The 21,139-nt window shown below is 57.9% G+C and overlaps 5 protein-coding genes across 5 annotated transcripts; all 5 read right to left on the minus strand.

The window, feature by feature from the left end:
• Positions 1 to 1,957: 1,957 nt before the first annotated feature.
• On the minus strand, positions 1,958 to 2,233 carry LBRM_23_0880 (conserved hypothetical protein; the record flags this gene model as incomplete). Its single annotated transcript, XM_001565110.2, has 1 exon — positions 1,958 to 2,233. The coding sequence occupies one exon, from the start codon at positions 2,231 to 2,233 to the stop codon at positions 1,958 to 1,960; it is 276 nt and encodes a 91-aa protein (XP_001565160.2).
• A 2,568-nt stretch (positions 2,234 to 4,801) lies between these two features.
• LBRM_23_0890 (conserved hypothetical protein) lies at positions 4,802 to 5,440 on the minus strand (the record flags this gene model as incomplete). The annotated part of the gene is made up of 1 exon (XM_001565111.1): positions 4,802 to 5,440. One exon carries the CDS (start codon positions 5,438 to 5,440, stop codon positions 4,802 to 4,804), a length of 639 nt encoding a protein of 212 aa, XP_001565161.1.
• A 1,743-nt stretch (positions 5,441 to 7,183) lies between these two features.
• LBRM_23_0900 (actin interacting protein-like protein) lies at positions 7,184 to 8,758 on the minus strand (the record flags this gene model as incomplete). The annotated part of the gene is made up of 1 exon (XM_001565112.1): positions 7,184 to 8,758. The coding sequence occupies one exon, from the start codon at positions 8,756 to 8,758 to the stop codon at positions 7,184 to 7,186; it is 1,575 nt and encodes a 524-aa protein (XP_001565162.1).
• A 1,240-nt stretch (positions 8,759 to 9,998) lies between these two features.
• LBRM_23_0910 (conserved hypothetical protein) lies at positions 9,999 to 11,399 on the minus strand (the record flags this gene model as incomplete). The annotated part of the gene is made up of 1 exon (XM_001565113.1): positions 9,999 to 11,399. The coding sequence occupies one exon, from the start codon at positions 11,397 to 11,399 to the stop codon at positions 9,999 to 10,001; it is 1,401 nt and encodes a 466-aa protein (XP_001565163.1).
• Positions 11,400 to 12,846: 1,447 nt separating this feature from the next.
• On the minus strand, positions 12,847 to 17,235 carry LBRM_23_0920 (Na/H antiporter-like protein; the record flags this gene model as incomplete). The annotated part of the gene is made up of 1 exon (XM_001565114.1): positions 12,847 to 17,235. One exon carries the CDS (start codon positions 17,233 to 17,235, stop codon positions 12,847 to 12,849), a length of 4,389 nt encoding a protein of 1,462 aa, XP_001565164.1.
• Between the last annotated feature and the right edge of the window lie 3,904 nt (positions 17,236 to 21,139).

Raw genomic sequence — 21,139 nt, forward strand, 5'->3', positions numbered from 1 at the left:
GGAGACGCGTATACAAGCTCGAGAGAGAGAGACGAGAGACTCGACCCGCTGACAGTTGAAGACACGCGCACACACACACAGGAGCGCAAAAAAAAAAAAGAGAGCACACTTACTCAGGTCGGCAGCTGATGGCGAAGAAAGTAAGAAGAAGAGAGCAAAAGGATGAATGCAGGCCTACGCACACACATGAGAGTGGGCCTGAGAGCGACGACCAGGTGGACGACACGACAAGGAAAAGTGGAAGCGAACACCCGTCCTCACCCCCCTCCCCCCCCCACCCTACCTTCTGAAATGGGGGGGATGGGGCGGGGGGTAACTGACCTGAGAAAACGGCTTGGGCGCGCTGGATATACAAGTGAAAGTATAGAAGGGGAGAGGGGGGACGCGGAAAGCTCGAAACAGAAGAAGAGAAAGCGAGAAGAGTGAAGCGGAGAAGAAACACGGAGGAATCAGAAATGAGAGATGCGGGGTGCAGAATGGCGACAGACGCCGTGCGCTCCAGCAGCGTGAGAGAGCAAGCGAGCGGCAACGGGTGTCCTCCCTGGTCTTCTCGCCTCGAATCGGTTGCGGTATATGTGGCTTGTGCGTCTACAAGTGAGGGTCCTTTACTTCCGTCTCTGTGCTCCCCCTTTTGTTGAGCACAGAAAGAGGACAGACGCCTCACGTGCTGCTTGTTTCGTGTGATGGCTGAAGAGACGGTGGGATTGCGCAAGCCGAGTGCGGAAGGTACACACGTGCATACACGCATGCATATGCTTGGGAAAGGAGGTGGGGCTCCCCGAGAGGTACAGAAGTTGGGAAAGGGGAAAGAGCAGAGAGTGGCGTTATCACACGCGGCAACTCGCCGAAAACAAGACGGACAGCTATACAGTCAGCACGTGCACAGTGACGCGCGACCGCCTCTGCCGCAAGTCCCACGATCCCACGAGAGAAGATCAGCCCTGAAGGACGACCAAGAGAAGATGAGAGGGGAAAGGCGCAGCAGGGGAGACGAAAATGTCAGGCGACACCAGACGCCCCCCCCCCACCACCTCTGCAGTTCAGAGGCATGGGACACCCGCTCTTCCTAATGTGTCTTTGCTTCTTGGGTCACTGGCCTATGTCTTTATCGTGCAATCTGAAGGAAAGGTGCTACCGCCGCGTGGGCTAGCAGAGGAAAGGGAGTGTGAAGAACAGAGGGCATGGAACAGTAAGGAGGTGAGATGATAAGCGTGGTTGAGTAAGAGAGAGTGTGTGCTGCAGTAGCCGCTGCCGCGATGGGCAGCAGCCTCTCAAAGATGATCACCGCCACGACATCAGCACATACACACATAAGGCGCACTTCCTACTTCCTAGCCCCCTCACTGAAGCGTCGCTGCGGAAGTCGCAGCTTCGCGCACGACACACGACCGACACACTGTGCACTGCTGTATCTCTACCACCTGCATGGACCACGACAGTGTCGATGCGGCAGCAGCGTCGGGCTCCACAGGGGAGGAGCCAGACAGCGATGGAGACAGCGGACACCGATATCCGTGAATCACGCACTCAGAGCACAACAGTAGCGGTTCCCCAAAGGCTGCCGGCAAAACCTCGGCATAGCTGAAGCGCAAGCCGCTGACGCCATTACGATTGCCTGCGTCTACGATAGCCATCATCTACGGCCCCTCCCGCCTTTTCCGTTGCATCGCTCACTCACACACACACACACACACACACACACACATGTATATATGCGCAGAAGAAGAAGCAGTAAGTTCGGAGCAACTTCCAGCGCCTCTCTCGGCACTGTTCGGCTGCCCCACATCAGGTGTAGCAGGACCGTCAGCAGCTCTTATCGCGCGATAGCGCGCAATGAATAGAAAGCAGCGATGCGATTCCCATGGTGCATGACGCGGCACAAGTTCAGCACGCAGGAGTGGTTCAAGTATGATGCCTCTGGGCCCATGCCAAAGCCAATGCAGTGGTCCTGTGAGTCCTAGACCCCAAGGCTGTTGCACTGAGCAACCTCGCACAGTCGCTGAAAGTACACCTCTGACACCTGCAGCACGTCGCTAGTGTCCTCTCCACGGTGCCACGACAGCCGCGATGCTGCGCCCACGCCGCCGTCGCCACCACGGGTGCCGAGACCAATGACTCTCTGCTGAAGTAGAAGCTGCTGAAGCGCCGGTCGCACCCGCTTTGCGAAGGCACGGTAGTAGCGCTGGTATGTGTTGCGGTGCTGCTTTGAGCTGACGGACGGGTTTGTCTCCATCTGAGCAAAGGCCGCATACCGCGGGGTTCGTGCATTAAGTTGCGGAAGAAGGCCGTCGCCGGCACCACCTCTACTGGGGGCGGAGCTGCGCGGAGCTGGCGCCTCAGCGCTGCATTTGGTGCCCGGACCGCACGCAGGTCAGAAGTCGGAACATCACTGGAGCAATCCGGCTTCCCTACAGCCGCTGAGTCGTCTCTCCGCTCCGAGACTTCACGAGCGATGCGTCGCAGCTCAGTGTCGGTGTCGAGCACCTCCACCGTACCTGCCAGACCTGCCTTGGCACGGAACTCCCCAATCGATCACAGCTCCTTGGGAATGACCACGGAGTCCACCGCCCTTGACGTAGAGGTTGCCACTCGCGTGTCTGAAGATGCGCTGTTCTGTTCGGCCTGACAAGCCTCCGCCACAGATTACATGCGCACATTCCTCGTCCGAGGCGCTGGCTTTCGCTTCAACTTCTGTCAAAGCTGAACCACACTTGGCAGCAGAGGGCTGCCACTACAGGAGCTGTGGCATCATCAGCTGCAGCAGCGCAGTGTGTCTGGTGCCCGGCACGGCGCATATGTGCCACCACAATGGCGCTGAAGAGAAGCGACTGGAACTCGAGCATTCGAGGTTCACCTGTCGACTGTGCCCAGTACAGCGCTTCATCGCCTGGCATCACAACAGTGCTGCAAGCGCCACCACAGCCCCCGTCGCCGGCGCTTGCCGAGCAGCTGCCCACACCCATTGTGTAGTACTCAGCCATGAGCCGAGGGTACAAGCCACGCAGCAAGGCACATTCGCCGCCCTGCTCGTGCACGTCGAGATGAGCGCGCCAGCACGTCTTGGAGCAGTAGTACAGCATCCCACAGCTGGTGCAGCCAGACATGGCCGCCTCGCTACACTCCACTCTTGCCGCATACGACGAGGACGATGTTGGCACCTCCCACCCTTCGCGGCTCACCTCCGGCAGCCCTTGCCCAACGTGACGACAGCGCTGTAGTCACCGCTTGAAGAGGAGCTCCTCCCTCAGCGCAAGTCATTTTTCTAGTAAACGCTGCTCTAGCTTTACCACGCCATCCTTTCGGGTCTCAGAAAACTTCGACAGCTTCTTTAGCTTGCGGAAGGCCGCTGTGGCAGTTGGGGAGGCCTCGTCGTCGTCACTAGACCCGTCGTCGCCGCTCTTGCCCTCTCTGTTAGCGTCACCAACCCCAGTGGCTCGCCTTTCAGTGACCCTGATACTTCGGTCAAGTTCCTCTTGTTCTTGAGTTATGGCCATTGCCAGCTCCGCTAGACCGCCACAGTTGCACAGCCACCGGTCCACAGGGATCTCTTGAAAGCGCACGGAGCATCAGGTTGGCATGGTGGTGTACCAGCGAGAGGTGGATGTCAACAGCATCGCGCCCTGCACATTGTCATCGTCTTTCAGACGCGTGAGTATAGTGCAATGCAGATGTGAATTCGTCCGCTGGCAATACCTTGGCTGGGCCGCCTGTACGATTGCCGCCGCCACGCCCTCTTGTCTTCTTCGCAGTCCTGCCGCTCCGGTTCGCATTTGAGGCAGCCGTTGCCGCATTGGGTTTCGTGGTGGCGTTTGAGGAAAGATAGAGGGCGATGGGGCAGTAGCTTGGGTTCATGACGAGCCATACGGCGCCGCGGTGAGCACGAGTTCACCGGGAGAGAGTTGGCGTCCTGCCACAGCGTGCCAACTCGCCTCCTGTTTCGAGCTGTAGTTGAGTATAACACAGCGCTCCATACAGGCCGGCGACAGCATAGCGGGGGAGGGGGGAGCCGGCGCTGCCATCTGTGCTCATGCTGATATCCACGTATACGAATTGGGGGAGAAGAAAAAAAAGGGAGACGGAGAGGACTGCAACGAGCAGCTACTGTCCATGTGTAGGGAGTGGGGCTGTCGGACGGTGAGAGCCTGCGTGCAGTGATGTGCAACAAGGTTCACGGCAAGGCAGTTTCGTAGAGTGCTACGCGTGCTTACGCTGGAAGACACTGCCACACGCGGAATGCACATATGCACCTCAGCAAGAGCTTCAACGTGCACGAAAGAGAACAGAGAAAGGAGATGAGAATTGTGGAGAGAAGCATCTGGAGATACTCATAAAGTGGAGTGACAGAATGGCGTCGCGCAGTGCTCCTTAGGCCCCGTACAGCTAGAAGGATGCGGCAGGGACTGCCCCCGCCGTACTTGTGTATACTCGTAAGAGAGAGGGCCAACAAAACCGAGTCGTTACCCCGCACACGATCACGCGCACGCCCGCTGAGTCACCAAAAGAGCGCCAACGCACGCCACCTCGAGAATTCGTGAGAGCACGCTGGCAGGTATGCCACATACAACACAGGTGGAAGGGAAGTGAGGTGCATGGGCCTCCTTCCACTTCGACTCGCTCCATCTTTTCGCTTTTCCGCACCCCACCACCACTACTGTGGAAAAAAAAAACAAGCGTGCAAGCGAGTGCACCATCACGGAGCATCAGACCAACTAGGCCAAAACAATATCGACTGCAGCACGAATATAGCAAAGGTGGCCTACAAGACTGTCGCGAGCCGGATTGACTTCACTCGTTTCATGTTTTACGTCGCCTCTGACTCCGCCGGCACCGCCACCTCAGACGCTCTTTCATTTGCCTTTAGCCGCTCCTCCAGCTCCATCAGCCGCAAGGCGTCCCTGCTAGGTCGTTCAAAGGCTGAGTGCGTTAACCGAAATACGCGCTCCTCATACTCGCGTTTCTCCATGTTCTCGGACTTGTGCTTCAGCACGTGAGCCGGCAAGTCATGTGTTTCAGCCAGCCTGTACGCGTACAATTTGCTGCGAGGCGAGGTGTCCATCGCACGCAAGAGGTTCAGCAAGTGTTGCGGGTCGGCATGCCAGAACGGCCGGCCCGTCTCGTAGTAGTATGTGATGGACATGCCAAACATAATGCACGGAATGGTGAGCATTGCAGTGTAGCGTATGTAGTGGCGGCGGAACTCGTCGGGGTGGTAGCGGTACTCGCGGTGAATCCGCTCATCCATGCTGTCACGATCTCGCTTCGACATGGCATCCTCGCTCCACGAGTCGCGCAGCTGCTGTGCACCCCAGGGCGCCTTCTTCTTGATCTTCAGGTTGCTACGTGGCCCATGCTTACTTTTGCAGACCGAGGCGACTGAAGGCCTCTGGCGGCTAGAGCTTGGGTCAGGCTGGTGATCAGCGCCGCGCGTGCCTCTCGCCATCGTCGCTGCGGGTGCAAAAGCGGCGGCAGAGGAAGGGATGCCCACCGCTGCACTGCCAGACACTTTGAGCGGCAACTGTGCGGACTGTACTGACGAGCAGGGGGAAGACGAAGGTACCTGGTGTTGTTTCAAATCTGCTGCACCGTCACAGGTGGAGGTGATCTCTTCTGGAGATGACAGCGCAGATCGCGATGACGCGGCACGCACGAGGCATCTTACCGCACCTGCGGAGGTCGGCGATCCAGTGCCACCACGCCCGCCAAAGTCCTGAAGCTGACTCAGCGGAGGCACAAGACCGAAGAGTCGCAATGGGGTAGACTTGATAAACGGGGAATGCGCAATGCCAGTGTGTGACAAGCGCCGCAACACCGACGACGGCGACGACGGCGTTGGCGAAGCACCGTGGCAACGCATCTCTCTTTCTCTGCCTCCGTTTTGTCCGCTTCGATAACGTGTGTGTGTGTGTGTGAGTACGCACGGCAGAGAACGGAGAAAGCGACCCGCAAATGAGGCACAGGAAGGAAAAAGTGCACAGCGACAGAGTAAGTCCATCCGGTCCAAGGCAGTCCCCGTACAGGAGAGGTGGACTCGACAGAGCCGTTCGCGCCGTCTCCACCCCACCCCACCCCCTCCAACCCACCCACCATGCAGAGAGAAGCGGTGGTTGCAGAGGTACATGCCAATACAACCCTCGTTCCCCTCCTCCTACAACGCACAAGCACGCAGAGAGGAAGGCAAAGGAAAAAAGGCAAACGACCACCATTAGCTGGAAGGCGCTCCAGAGACAATCGATGCGTCTCGCCCTTTACCCACCTCAGAGTGTCGCCTCGTTCCTGAGCCATTTCCTTTCTCTCCCCTGCTGTTCTTTCCTGTCTTCTCCTGGCAATAACACATATATAAGCAGAAAGCCTGCCCCGAGTCTCTTCCCCCTTCGCTAGTGGCCCTCCATCGTGCAAACCAATACTCTACACAGAGACAGGTACGACCCCCACAAGAGAACTTTTCCTTCAGCAGATCGATTCTCCGCCGTCCAGCGCATGACGTCCGGCGCTCCGCACTCGACCCCGGCCCGTCGCAGGCCCACCCGCGTGGCGCGCAGCACCGCTCGACACACGCCTTACAGCAGTGCGCACCGCCCCTGCCGCGAACTCGACCTACCCTAGACTCGCAGGTCACCTCACAGCCGCACCCACCGCGCCGGCCGCCACGCGGTGCCTCCCTCGTGGCTGCGCGAGCCCTCCCCTCCACACACAGCGCGGGGGGTGCTGGGCCCTGGACGCCACATGCACGGAGGCATGCCCCTCCTGTCATACAGAGCCGACAAGAGACGGAGGGGGGAAAAAGAGCGCAAGCGGCGGACAGGATGAAGCCCCAAAGAGAGGCAGCTTGCAAGTCGAATGAGGACCTACACACACGTGTAGACACGTAATGAACTCGATGCCGCCATGCTGGCTGGTGGGTTTCGTAGCCACAGATGGGAGAGTGAGGGAGATGCGGCTGCGTGCTAAGGCAGCCGGACTGGAGAAGCAAAATAGGCGAATGAGCGAACGAAAGGAGAGAAAAAAAAAAAGACGTTTCCAGGGACGGCAGCGGAGAGGAGGCGACCAGCTGGAACAACAATTAGACGCCCACAAAGCCACACCACCGTGTACGGAGAGTGAGAAGAAATTGACAATGCCGCAGTAACAGCAAACACAGCATCGGTTTCTCTTCTCTTATTTGCTACAACAATCCGCGCCCTACTCATCTCCCCTCCTCCCCTTCCCCTACTCCAGGGGGTAACACCTTGTACGGGTTCAAGATACCGTTCGGGTCCATCACCCTCTTGAGGTCCACCATGAGTTGGATCGCCTCTTTGGTGCGGGAAAGATGGAGGTAATCGCGCTTCTGCAGACCCACGCCATGCTCAGCTGAGATGCTGCCGCCGTGGGCGGCGCAGTATTCGTACACAGCCGGGTACAGTGCCGCATCAAGCTGATCGCCGTGCGTGCGTGTCAGGTCAACCACGTTCAAATGCACGTTGCCGTCACCAAAATGCCCGTAGCCTACAACGATCACCTCGTCGGGGTTCATCTTGCACTGCCTGTAAAGAATCTCGCGCGTGTGCTCGACGATGCTGTAGAACTTATCGATCGGGAATGACACGTCGTACTTGTAGATGAGTCCGTGGCTCGCCAGGTGTACAGGGACACCCTCACGCAGCGCCCACAGCTGCTCCGACTGAGCAGCAGATTGCGAGAGAATGGGCTCGTACTGGCCACCGCCGCTCAGCTTGTCGCCAAGCCTCGCCTGCGCCGCCTCAGCAAATCTGGAGAGCTTGTCAAAGTCATGCTCCTCGTTGCCACCATTCGTCTCCACGAGCGCGCAGAAGTAAGCTGCAGCGAAGTCCTTGCCGAGGCGGAACACGTCATTCTTGCACGTGCGCTCGTACGGCACATCCTTCGCCGGGCTTGTCGCTATCGACTCCCCATCCATCACCTCGAATGCTGATAAGCACTCGGCAAGGTGACTGTTTGCCAGGTGGTAGAGCTCCAGCACAGACTCGAAGTCCTTCAGGCGGAACATGGCCAACTGCTTCGACGTGGGCTGCGGGTACAACTTGATGGCGGTGCGGATCACCACACCCAGAGTGCCTTCGCTGCCAATAAACAGGTGCTTCAGATCGTAGCCGGCGTTGTCCTTGCGCAGCGTCGACATCATATTCAGCACGTCTCCCTTAGCCGTTACCAACTCAGCGCCGAGTACGTTCGAGTGCATGGAGCCGTATCGCGCAAAATGAATGCCGCCGGCGTTGGTGCTAACGTTGCCGCCAATCATCGCGCTTCCCTTCGAGCCCATCATGAGTGGGAAGAGCAGCCCTTCCTCAGCGCACGCCTCCTGACATTGCTGAAGAACAACGCCAGACTCCGCCACCACTGACATTGTGTTCTTGGACACTACCGGCGCCGCGTTCATCAGACGTGTGCTAAGCACCAACTCATCATGCACCGGCGCAGAGCCGTAGACAAGGCCCGTATTGCCGCTCTGTGGCACCACCGCCAGCTTCTCTGCTTGGCAGTACTTGAGGATCTCGCTGACGTGAGTGGTGCAGGTGGGCATCAGCACAGCCGGGGTGGCGCCTTGAACTTGGCCCATCCAGTCCACATTAAATGGCGCGACCGCCTCCGTGTCTGTCAACATCTTTCCCTTGCGTTGCGAGGTGCTGCAGGGCTTGCTCAACACGCTTTGGAAGTAGGCCAAGTGCTTCGACGTAACCTTGGCAAAGTGCGGGCTGCGCGCCGCGTAATGCGCCGCCCTTTCAACGGGTGTGAGGCCCATTCGTGCGTGTGGCACGAAAATAAGGAGGAATTGTGGAAAAAAAAATGAGAGAATTTGCGCTGCGCTCGACCCGAGGGAAAAACACTGAAGAACTGCGATGCCTGTGTTGGGGGTCTCTCCTTCTCCTGAAGGCACATCGACGCGTACCCGACAGCTAGCGCTCGTCAATGGAAAGGGGGTGAAGGAAGGGAAGGTGAGGCGAGATGGCGAGGAAAGGGGCAGAGAGAGAGAGAGAGAGAATGAGGAGTGCAAGTTGTCCGAGATGGTGATACACAGGCACCCACTCAGAGAGAGAAAGAGAGAGGGAGGAGGTCGGTAGGTACATAGGTTGGTGTGTGTGTGGGGGGGCGGTGCGCATGGGATAAGTCGGCGGGCAGAGAAGAATCAGTGAAATAAGGGGGATGGAGAAGAGAGTCGACACCCCCGCGCACCAAATGAGGGGAGGAGAGCGGCGCCCGAGAACACTAAGCAATCCTGCATGTGCGATATGCTTCTTTTTCCTCGTTATACACGAGGGCGTGTTTTCTTCGTTCCCCAAGCACACACACACCTCACCTGATAATGGTCGGCCACCTCACCGCGCTATCTCATGGCCTTACATCAACTTTGTGAGGAAGTCAAGCGGCCCGCAGCAGCCTACCCTCGGATACGGCTGCAGGCGCTCTTGGTACCGTCAGAGAGGTCTGGGACTGATGCAGCGCTGAAGAGATGTGCAGTCGTGAGGATGCTGGCGCCTGCGCACCACGAATGGTGTCGACAATTCGGCAGAGACATTAGCGGGTTTTTCGCAGCTGAACGACACGATAAAGAAAAAAACGCGCCTCTGCCTCCTACCCCCCCCCTACACACACACACACAACCGTGCGCACGCGCGCCTGTCCGTGGAACCATATCACTACATGAGAGCGCGCTGAGGGGAGGCGGAAGGTTTTGCCACGTGGGTGTAGATGTCCCCGGGTGTGACGTTCAAGTGGTCTCTCCCTCGCAACTTTTCTGGGAGAGCCTCCATTTTCTCTCTGTGCTTGTTTCGCTACATGCGAACCACATCACTTTCGGCGAGGTTAAGCGTCGGCAAAAGGGGGCTAAGGGAACACACGCACATGCACACAACTGAGAACACGCAGACGAGCGATGAATTACAGTTACGCTGAAGGCGCTGCTAGGAAACTCGGAAGGAGGGAGACAGGGGGGGAGGGCAGAGAGTCTCTCTCTATTTCGCTGCAATGGATGACGCAGATGTCTACACGACATTGCTGCTTCCCGTCACCGCAGCGATATCCCCCGCCACCCCCGCCTCCTTAATGCATCGCGGGCAGTGGCAGGTGAAGAAGTAGTTCCTCAGCTGCCGCTGCCGCTCTGCGCGGGACATGGCACCGGCACTTAGAGGAATGTAGGTGATCGTCAGCGGCTCGCCAGCCTGGATGGGCCGCGTTGTCTTGAGGACAATCTCGTGCGTGCCATCCACATTGCTGACGGCGACATTCGGTACGCAGGAATGATTGAAGCACGCAAGCAGAGAGTAGAGGCCGGCACCCTTCAAGACCCAGTCGAACGCACTAGGCGACGGAGCTCCAACGGGCAACAGCACGTAGTCGTTGATGGCATGAGCGTTCAGCACCATCTGACCAACCAAGGTACGGAGTGTGTCAAAGCTGAGGAGTACCTGCACAAGCGCCTCTGCCCACAGTAGAGCTGGCGCTGGCACCGCCTGGTGCTCGTTGAACGCCAGCGTATGCCGCTCAACAGCAGACAACGACGTACCGCTGGCAATGAGTAGCTCCTCGACACACCGCTCGGCCAACAAGACGCGCAGCTTCGCCATCCAGGAGGAGAGTGGCACACCGTCAAACTCCACGTTGTCCGGCGGGCTAACAAGTCGACTGAACGGCGTGACAACCTGCGTGAAGAGTTGATAGTTTAGGGAGACAGTAGACCAGACGGCGCCAGTGGCAGAACCGCCCGCCTGCTGTTGCTGCTGCTGCTGAAAAACGTAATCCGCCTGGAGCATTTCATGCGTTATCTGCTGCTGTTCAATGGCATAGGAAAGCCGGTGGGCGATCCAGGCGACACAGCGGGCGAGAGCCTCCAGGGTTATCTCAGACGATGTCGGGGACGAGGTGAGCGAGGTGGTGGCAGAAGAGAAGGACCCAGGCGCCGTCACCATGACATCCTCTGCACCACTTCGCCCACCGCTGCCACCGTGGCCCTCCCGCACCACAGGCAGACTGGAGCACAGCAGGCGATGCACGCGTGAGCTGGCCTGCTGACACTCGGAAGAGCAGAAGTAGGACGCACAGTGAGCGCACCGCGACCACGACTGGGGAACCCTAGCAGCACCAACGGCAGACGTCAATGATGAGCAGGACGTAGAAGGCAGCAATTCCGAGTCGGACATGGCAGTCGAGGGTTGGTGGCTGCTAAGACGGAGGCATTGAAAACAGAAAGGAGTGGACAGCGTCAGCAGCGAGGGCGACGGCCACGACACAATAGGCAGTTCCTCCACCAGCGCAAAGCCCTCTTTCAGGCTTTCGGTCGCCTTCACATGCTTGCCCTCCGCGCTTGTCACGCAAACCTCACACAGAACCCCGAGACGGCCAAAGATGGCATTCAGCTCACTCGCGGCCTTCACGGAGGGGTCCATCGTGGCACAGGGCGGGAGGGTATGGAGGCAAGAGAGCGACGATGAGGAGATGCGGACGATGAGAATTCGGTGCGCTCGAGAAATGGAAGAGCGCCACCTGCTGAAAAAAATGCGTGTGAAGGAGAGGGGAGAACGACCCGACTCTGGAGACGTACAGCTAAGAAAGCGAACAGCGGCCAGAGAGCAAGCGGGAGAGTAGAAAATGGCAGTCTCAGCCTTGCAGACATAAAATCAATACGGAGCTGGACTATAGGAGGAAAGAGGTGCGCCACTGCGGAAGATGGTGCTGAGAACTTCTTCACCCACTCGCTCCCCTTCATCTATAGGCGCCAACGAAAGCGAAGATGAGAAACGCATGAACGAGGTTGTGTGTGTGCGTGTGCTGAGGGAGCGCACCAGCGCCCTGGTGCGCTCCCTCATTGATCGCTGCACCTTCTTTCTCGCTTGTCCCCTCCCTTCGAGCCTTTGCAGTGCCCACCGCCTGCGCTTCTTCCTCGTCTTGACACTTTGATGTGGATGGCGCCAAACTTGGGCAGCGACATCAGAAAAAGAGGGAGAGGGTGAAGGAGAACGACGCAGAGAGGGAGGGAGAGAGCGGAAGAGAGGAAAACGAAAACAGCAGCCAACAGCAACGAGCGGCAGCAGCAGCGCCCAAGGCCCACTTACCCACCTAAACACCTCTCACACGCTCTCTTTGCCTCGTACGTGGGCTAAACTAAAAAGGGGAGCGGGGTGCGACTAAACTCTCTTGTCGCTGGGCATTGATGTCTATCTTCTGTTGTTTGTTGTTACGAAGTGTTTACGACACTGGGCAAATCCGCCCTTGCACATCCGTCGACCCCTGTATGGGTATACACACACACACACACGTGAAGCGGAGGTGGCACAGCGGCGAGTGCATCTTCCGCGAGAGAAAGAGAGTCCGATATGACAATGGGTACGACACACACAGGAGCACAGCGAATTCCAATCATCAGCACGTCTTTCTCACATCCGTCCTCTCCCTTTTGCCTCTCTCCTCCCATTGCGGCACAGACTTCGCTTTTACAACAGTCCACCTGCAGACGCACACGCACACACACACACAGCAGACACTCGCAGAGAGGAGGGGGGGGAATATAAATAGAAGGGACCACTGGGGCCATCATGCGCAGAGAGGAGGGGGTGAGACGCACGTGTGAGGAAGAAGGGAAGAGGCAGTCACACCGGCGCATGAGCACAGGGGATACACGACAACCGCCATGGCGTAGACGTCTGATGCATATCCCACTATGCTGCTGCTTCATATTGAGCTCCTCTTTTCTCACTAAGGGCTTCGCTCGCGTTGTATGTAGTCTCCCTCTTCTCTTCGCCAGCAAAGTGCACACACGCGCACACAGCCACGCACCGACCACGGCCCCGAGTATTCCCTCTCGCCTTCCTCACTCTCTCCTCCACTGCCATCACGCTACACGGCACCGTCGAGGCTCTTCACCCTCATGGCATCATCTTTGCTGCTTCTTGCAATACAGCAACACAGTGAGTTCATACCTTCGGCTGTCTCCACCTCTTTCAGCCCTGGTTCCAGATTTACCATGCGTCGTAGCACCGCCACGTAGTCGGGGAAGCGTCGGTTCGCGTATTGGTTCATCTCCGTCACCATTGCCTTCAAGTGAAACTTGCCGTTCAGGCGGTGGCTACGCGCCCACGCGCACACACGCGCCTGAAACGCCGAGTCCATGTCGCTGTTCACGTGGAACGGGCTCAGCACGCCGGTGTCTTCGTGGTGGTGCTTGCTCACGATGCGGCACGTCCGCTTCAGCATCGATATCTCCACACAGAAGTTCAGCAAGAACTCCACAGTCTGGCTACCTATGGCCTCAGCGTGGCGCGCGTGGAAAGGGTCGGTCGGAAACCGAAGGTACCGCAGCGTGGCGATGCAAAGGTGCTCCATGGTGGAAGCGTAGTGGACGAACATTTGATTTACAAAAGGGACGAGCGTTACAAAGCTCTCGGGAGAGTAGAAAATGCTAATGGTGGGGTCGCGCAGGGCGAGCGACCCGGGCACGTGGGGGGGGCGCTCCGGCGTCGATGACGAGCCTGGGAAAAGGTCGAAGCTGCGGTACGTCGCCGTTGGGGAGATGACATGGTCCAGCAGGTCGCCAAAAATGCTGTTCGACGCGTTTAGGCCCAGCCCATCGGGGTCCTCAGGAGCGCAGCCGAGCAGCACGCTGTTGATGATGTTCGTCGCACCAGCGTGGGTAGCGACACTGTTCTCGCCAAGCGGGGCGGCAGGGCACGTCAGCGGGACGTTGCGGAAGTTTTGCCCCACTCCATCATCACACGGACTTTCGCACGGCTCACTACTGGGCGGCAGCAGAGACGCGGACAGAGGTGCGGCAGTCGTCGGCCGGTTCATGGAAGGCCGCAGGGATGGTGAACCTCCGCAGGCAGAGGCCTCCATGCCCTCGGCCCCCTCTACCTCCGCAACGCTACTTTCTTCGTCTTCTCGTTCATCCTCACCAGACGCGCTAGGCGATGTGGAAATCGCACCAACCGTCGAGGCGGTCGTGGGCCACGGCACGTAACCGCGGTCCCCAACCCTCATCGGGACGGCGTAGAGCACCGCGTCGGCGTCAACCCAGCGTAGCTGATGTGCGTAGAAGATGGAGAGGTAGCACGGAGGGGTGTGGCAGTTGAACAGTCCCGACTTGTCAGACCCGCGGAGGTAGAAATACAAGTGGAAGTTGGTTTCACAGACCTCCAGGTCGCAGTCGCGAGGACCGATGAGGGGCCTGCCAGCCATGATGAGCTCCATCAAGTGCTCCCGTTTGATCCGCGCCTCGTTGTCCGGCACCGTCACAATACGCGACAAGAAGGGCATCAAAACCTCCGCCGCCGCCGCGCGCCACAGCGCCTTGACCGCGCGCAAGGAGCGCTCCGTCAGGAACGGCTTGATGGTGTTGAAAGAAATGAACAGCGCTGTAGAGTCAGTCGAGATGACGCGCCAGCGCCGCTGCTGGTCCACACGGAACTCCTGCGGCAATATGAGGGCCTCGAGGCCGACCGTATCGCCGAACCCCTCCATCTGCTCATGCTCGGCGAGCGTCGTCCACTGCCCGTAGAGAGCACGCAGGCTCCCAAAGACGACGACTAGGAATGCGTTGTCAGGCAACGTGATGATGTCACCCTCGCGAAACTTGCGGACGAGCCCCATGGAACTGATTGCCTTGATCTCCACACTACGTAGCCCCTTGCCGAGGGTCGTCGCTGCGACGGCGCGCAGCACGAGGTTGCTCTCCTGCGAAGCGTTGCTCTCCCATGTAGACGGTGTGTGTGACCTCATGTGCGCCAACATTTCCCCCAGCACCTCCGTCGCTCGTGTTCCGAAGCCGTGTTCGGTGCTCAGCTTGCGCACAGTTTCATCCAGCGCGTTGGCGACCGAGATGACAGCGCGGCGGCTTGCCACGTTGTTGGTTGCCTCTGGGAAGTTCGCATAGAAGAAGCGGATGGCGCGGTTCGACGCCGTAAGCTGCGTCGTCATCCACCGCTCCACTCGCTGCACCTGCGCCTCCGATCGAATGAACTTAAACTTGAGCGGCGAGATGGAAGTCAGACACTTGACGACGGCGAGTAGTGCCACGAAAGCGTTTTCCTGCGCACGGCGGTGCGCTGTTGCGAAGTAGCCGGGGCTGAAGATGAAGCGCTCCAAGAGCACGACCCAGGTGGGCAGTAGGCGACGCATGAGATTGATAACCATCCGATTTGTCTGCGCCCTTTCCTCGTCCTCATCGGCTGTGCCGCCGTCGCCGAGGTGGTGTGGTGGCAGGCTCGTCACGTCAATCGTTAAGCTGCTGCCGTCGCCGCTGCCACTTGCCCCAATGTCGGACTCACTCCTGAGCTGGTTCGTCCCCATCACAGCTGCCGTGTCCGAGGCGCGGCTCTGCATTTCCTCTGAATTCTCTGACACGGACACAGCTGCACCCTTCACCGTCACGTCCGTGGCGGGTCGCGTGCGCCACACCTGCGTTGTGCCGGACTGCTGCTGCTGTTGCTGCTGCTGCTGTATCGAGAAGCGGTTGCGTGGGCCTGGCCCAATGGACGACTGGTGCCGCTCCCGCAGCGGTGAGACCTGAACCGCAGCCGTCCGCTCTTCCTCGCCACTGTTGGAGTCACGGTGGCGGTGGTACCAGTACATCTGGTGCACATCCAGCAGCTCACCCCTGTCGATGAGTGTGTCGATGGCCACGCCCAGTTGCACGACGACCGTTTCCGTGATGACGTCCGTGTCCCTCTGACACCAGAGCACCGTCTTAAAGGCCGACATCATTATTCGGTTGACCGTCTTCTCCTCGTCCTCCTCTGCCCTCACGCCCACACTGTGAAACGGGTTGCGGGTGTGGTGCCGCACAAACTTCTCCACCTGCATCCAGCTTGCATTCCGGTACTTGGGGTCGCCCTTCAAGGCCTCCAGCGCGTGCTCCCGTGAGCTGCGCAGGAGCTCCATCGCGTACTCCATCTTCATGATGAAGTACATCGGCTTCCTCTTGAACCCGAGCACCTCCACAACGCTGGCCGACGTGGAGGCATTGACGAGCAACGTCAGCAGCACAATCCCAGACGTGACCTTCAAGATGTCCACCCCCTCCTTGAGGTCCTCCTGCTTCACGACGAGGGCCAGCGTTGCAGCAACGCCCCCGCGCAGCCCGGCGTGTACCATGAGCACAATCTGCTTCTGACCAAACTTGTAGGAGAACATGTTCAGCACCGGCGAGAGCATCTCCAGCATCAGGAGGCGCGACAACACCATTGCAAGGTACAGCCCAACGAGAACAAATATATCCGACGGCTTCACGGTGGGCAGCACATCCGCGACCAGGATGATGCCGACGAGGGAGAAGAGAACCGTGTTGCCAAGGTGGACCAGGAACTCCCAAGCCGAGGAGATAATGTTGCCCTCACGCCCAGGGAAAAGGGAAGGGCAGTAGTAGCTGAGAAAGATGCCCTGGAAGAAAAGCGTCAGAACGCCACTCGTGCCCAGCAGATATGCAGCGATGTAGTACGACACATAGGTTACAGACACAGTGATGCACGCCTTGGTGAGGCCGTCGCTGGTGCGGCGCAACCAGAAGGACTGGAGGAAACCGAAGAGCGGTCCGAGTGCAATGGGTAACAACGCCAGCCAGATGCACTGCACCACGACGGCGCCTACAGAGGTGTCCATGGAGCCGACGCGCGCCGCGGGGAGGAGAAGAGTGAAGAGGATGATTGCCGTACCGTCGTTCATGACAGCCTCGCCGTCCACCAGGGCCGTCATGCACTTGTCCACCCCTAACTCCTTCAGAAGCGCAACGACCGCGACAGGGTCGGTAGCAGAAAGCAGGGAGCCCAGCAGCAGTGCCGTGTACCACGACCAAGCCTGGAAGCACCACTTTACCGGTAACGCCATCAGTGCCGTATTGAGGAGAAGGCCAAAGGTGGCGAGCAGCACAACCTGCGGAAAGACACGGCGCAGAGCATGAATGTTCACTGCATAGCTACCCTCAAATATAAGCACTGGCAGGAAAATGTAAAAGAGCAGCTCGGGCGGGATGAAGCCGAGAGCCTCCGAGACGTCAGAATACAGCCAGCGAGCCACCGCGCCCACCACGATCCCATACAGGAACAGCACCACCGTGTATGGCAGCGGGATTCGGTGTTTGTGAGTCATGAAGAAGGTGCCGCCGAGAACGATAAGCATTGTAACAAACAAAATGGCCACGGACAAACTCTCAAGCGACTCGGCGTTGCGGAATGTGCTGTCCTCCGTGCCCACTTTACTGGCGGAAGCGCCGAGTAGCGCGGTCGTGCGTGCCATCCTACCCGCAGGCCGATGCGGACGCCGTGTCTGCGTGGGTTACACGCCTAGAGGCGGAAATCAAGGAGGGATGGAAGACGCACGCTGAGGGAGAAAACAGGAGCGCAGGGCACCAAAATGAAAACGCCCACGCAACGCCCTCCTCTACACAGGCGCACGCACACACGCAGGAAGAGAGGGAGGCGCACGAGCGAAGGCACAAGAGAGACGACTGGCCCAAGAAACAAGCGGCCCTCCCCTCTCTCTCTCTCTCCCTCACGTGGGCCCTAGACTACGTGAAAATGAAGATATGCCCACGCAATGACAACGGTGGGAAAGACGAATTCGCACTCAAAAGTGGGGGAAGAGGGGTGGAGGTGCGCAGCTAAAGACGGGAAGAGTCGCGAGATGCCGCAAGCGAACACGCGCATTCAGAGAGAGAGCGAGAGAGCGACCAAACTTAAAGCAAAGAAAATTTTACGGAGATGAGGAGACGTCGATACGCGCCAGCATGAAGCACAGACGAAAAGGAAAAGGAAAAGGAAAAAAAAAGGAAAGGAATGGTGGGAAGGGGGGCGTGGAGGCCAGAGCGCACAGCTCCGGTGCGAGGAGCGGGAGTGAAAGAGTCAGAACGATAACAAGCACAAAAGGCAACCGTGGCTTCCTGCCCGAGTCACTCGCACACAAGAAGAAATAAAAACAAAACAGAAGGGAAGAGCAAGAGACGCGGTGTGTGTCTGCGTACGTGGCCGGTGTCCCTGCGGAATGTGATGAAAACGAGCGTGGGGGGAGGGGGGGGGGGGGTCGGCGGAAAAGCGGAAAACTAACCAGAGATGAAAGCAAGAGCAGTAATAAGAAAAAATGGGGGGCACGACCGAGCGAAAAGGGGAAAGCCGGTGCTTTGATATGACGCTTCTCTTCGCTACTACCGCGTCCTCTCGCCCTCCCTCTCTCTCTCTATCTTGGATTTGATTGACGATGGTGCGTTGTCAGCTGTTGGGGCAGTTCTACACGTCTCTCTTCCTGTTGAGCACGTAAAAAGGGGCCCTTATGAGTGAGGGGGTGGGGTGGGGGTATCGATGGAGGGATTAGGAAGTCTTCGACTAGAGTGTAATGCGCTCGGAGAGAAACTGTAGGGGCGCCCTTTTATCTTGTCTTTTATCTTGTGCTTTCCCCCTTGGCCAGGAACTTCTTATGCGAAAGATAAAAGGAGAGAGATGCAGCAAGAGAGACCGTGTATGGGTTTGTGAGTGCGTGGGTGTCTGTGTCGGACGGTGTCGGTGTCGGGGTAGCCTTCCTCGATTGGGTTTGCGGGGGTGACGTGCGTGCGGGAAGGGGCGTTAAGATCAAACAAAATGACTAACACAACTGGCACCTCACATACCTACACGCACGCGCGCGCGTATGCCCCTCCTAATGACCACAGCAACAACAAAGGCGTCGATGATACACGGCAAAGAAAACGCCCAATACCGCACGCAAGTCCACAGAGAGAGAGAGAGAAAGGAGCGGGGAGATAGAGAGAAGCCCTTGGCTACTCGTAGAAATGGAGCTGCGTCAGTGTGCACAAGTTCGTGCGTATGACCTTCCTTGGGCTATAGCACGTCCAGATACGCGAGAAAGGCTCGAGTGGACTGCTGCGAGCTGGTAAGAGGGTAGTAGAATGGGCCGTAGACAACGCCATCACAACATACACACATAGAAGTGCAAGAAGTATACCCAGGAGGGTTGACGAGCATACGTGAGGATGCGCACGTCGGAGGGTTTCACACGTGCGCATGGGCAAGGGAAAAGACACAAGAAGAGTGTTGAGCAGAGAGGGAAGAATAAGACGGTGCGCATCGTAGGGAAGGAGAAGCGAGAGTGACACAGACGCATGTACCCAGGCACATGCGTATGGGTAGAAAACAAAGAAGCCGAAGCGTACTGCATGCATTGCCCCGTAGTCGGGGAAATGGGGCTCACACACCCGCCCATACCCATCACAAGGCGCCAACGACCCTCTTCTGCGTCACCAGGTCACCAAGGAGGGGCATGCAAAATGGTGCCAGGATAGCGGAAGGACAAGGTCATCAGCGAGCGCTTGATGTCCACGGAAGGGCATTTGTTACCCGCAAATCGGCCCATGCAGTCCGAAACCTCCGAGCAAGTGCGGGCCTCCCTATCGTGGCGTCCACAACGCGAAGCCTCTTGCCAGAGGCAAGCTAAACCTCTGCTCTCATGCGACACGCACCATCTTGCGTTCCCTATGGAGTGCGGGCATACGCCCAACGGGTATTCTCTCCACCGCTGTCTGCAATGAACGTTTGTTTTTCTGCTTCCACCTGAGCGCGAGCGTATGCCAGCCGAGGGGAGGTGGGGTGAGGGGCAGGTATGGTGTGTGGGCATGCGTGCGCCTAAGAATGCTGAACATACACAGCCGTTCTCTTCCTCATACACAACGGAAATCTGAGTGCGTCGCTGGAGTACAAGTACGTTAGGAAAACAAGAGACGAAGACACGAAGAAAAGAGGTGGAGCATCACCACACAAGCGAGTCTCCTGCAGTGTCACAGATACGCTTCACTTGTTCAATCTAGTGAAAATACAACTCTTCGGTGCGGGGGGTGAGTGGGGGGTGGCCATCCGTTTTTTTTCTGCATTGTGGGTTAGGGCAGGCTCGTGACTGGGGCTTGCCCTGCCTCTCCCTCACTCCCTCCCTCCCTCTCCCCTCATTTCTCTCATCCCCACACGTCGTGGGTGCCGCTGCACTGACTCCCCTCCCCGCGCTGTCGCTGGCGTGTTGGCATCGTTTCGACCTCGATGTTTTTGCCCCATCGTGGGGATGGGGGAGGGCACACAACACACATCCATCCTCTCACTTGCTCGCGTGCCAATACGCGTAGAACCATAGACAAGCATTCACAATCAACACGCAAGACGCCGTTACATGCACGTATGTTCGCCCGTGCGCGTCTTCGTGAAGACGGGGAAAACAAAAACACCTCTCAAGCACCAACAGAGAAACAAAGAGAGGCCATAAAAGATAGGCTGGACAAAGCGAGGGAGAAGAAGAGAGAGAGGACACATCCAAGACCAAACCAACAATGTGCAAAACAAACACAAAGCGAAACTCCAGCAGGCCTCCGCCTTCGCCTGGGAAGGGGTCTCTGAGGATGTAAAGCTTTTGGCGTATTTTGTGGGAATCCGAGCGTGTGTGCGTGTGTGGCTGCGTGCACCATCTCCCCACTCACCTCTTTTGAATGTATTCCCCCTTTTCTTCCTGCGAGGGGGAGGGGGATTCGAGCGCGTTAGTGCTGAGCACCTCCCCGTGCCCCCACGTGTGCTGTAGCTTCCCTGGTGCTGCTCCCTCTTGAGGTTTCTTCCGAGGCACCATGCACACACGTCAGCACGTGACTAACTCTCCTCAACAGAAAACGAGAAAAGGCAAACAAAGAAAAGGGTGCCGTGTCACATGTCGGTGTACTTACCTGCAGCAACACATGTGTGGCCCATCCACAGCCATGTTAGCAATCTGCTCAAGGAGAAAGAGAAGGCGGGCGGGCGGGATGGGGACCAGGGGAGGACAGTGAGCGGGTGTAACGGCGGAGGAGGTACACCTGCAGTGGAGAGTGGAGGGGCAAAGCAGCAATGTAAAGTAGACAAAGGTAAAGAGGAAAGCGCCAAAGAAAAGAAGACAAAACTGTGAGGTGCATGTAACACGCAGAACACAAAAAGGGGAAACAAAGAAGAGGCATCAGAACAGAAGGGAAAGGGGGAAAGAAGCGCCACGAGGGTACACAACACGCATACACGCGCGCCGAGAAGCGCCAAAAATGCGCACACAGCCCAGTCATGCGTATCGAGAGGGGAGAGAGCAATGTCGGAGAGCATCATCGAGGGGAAGGAAAAGGAAAGAAGACTAGGGGGAATTATGCGCAGCGCGG

Source organism: Leishmania braziliensis, chromosome 23 (genome assembly GCF_000002845.2).
Source record: "Leishmania braziliensis MHOM/BR/75/M2904 complete genome, chromosome 23".
Lineage (NCBI taxonomy): Eukaryota > Euglenozoa > Kinetoplastea > Trypanosomatida > Trypanosomatidae > Leishmania > Leishmania braziliensis.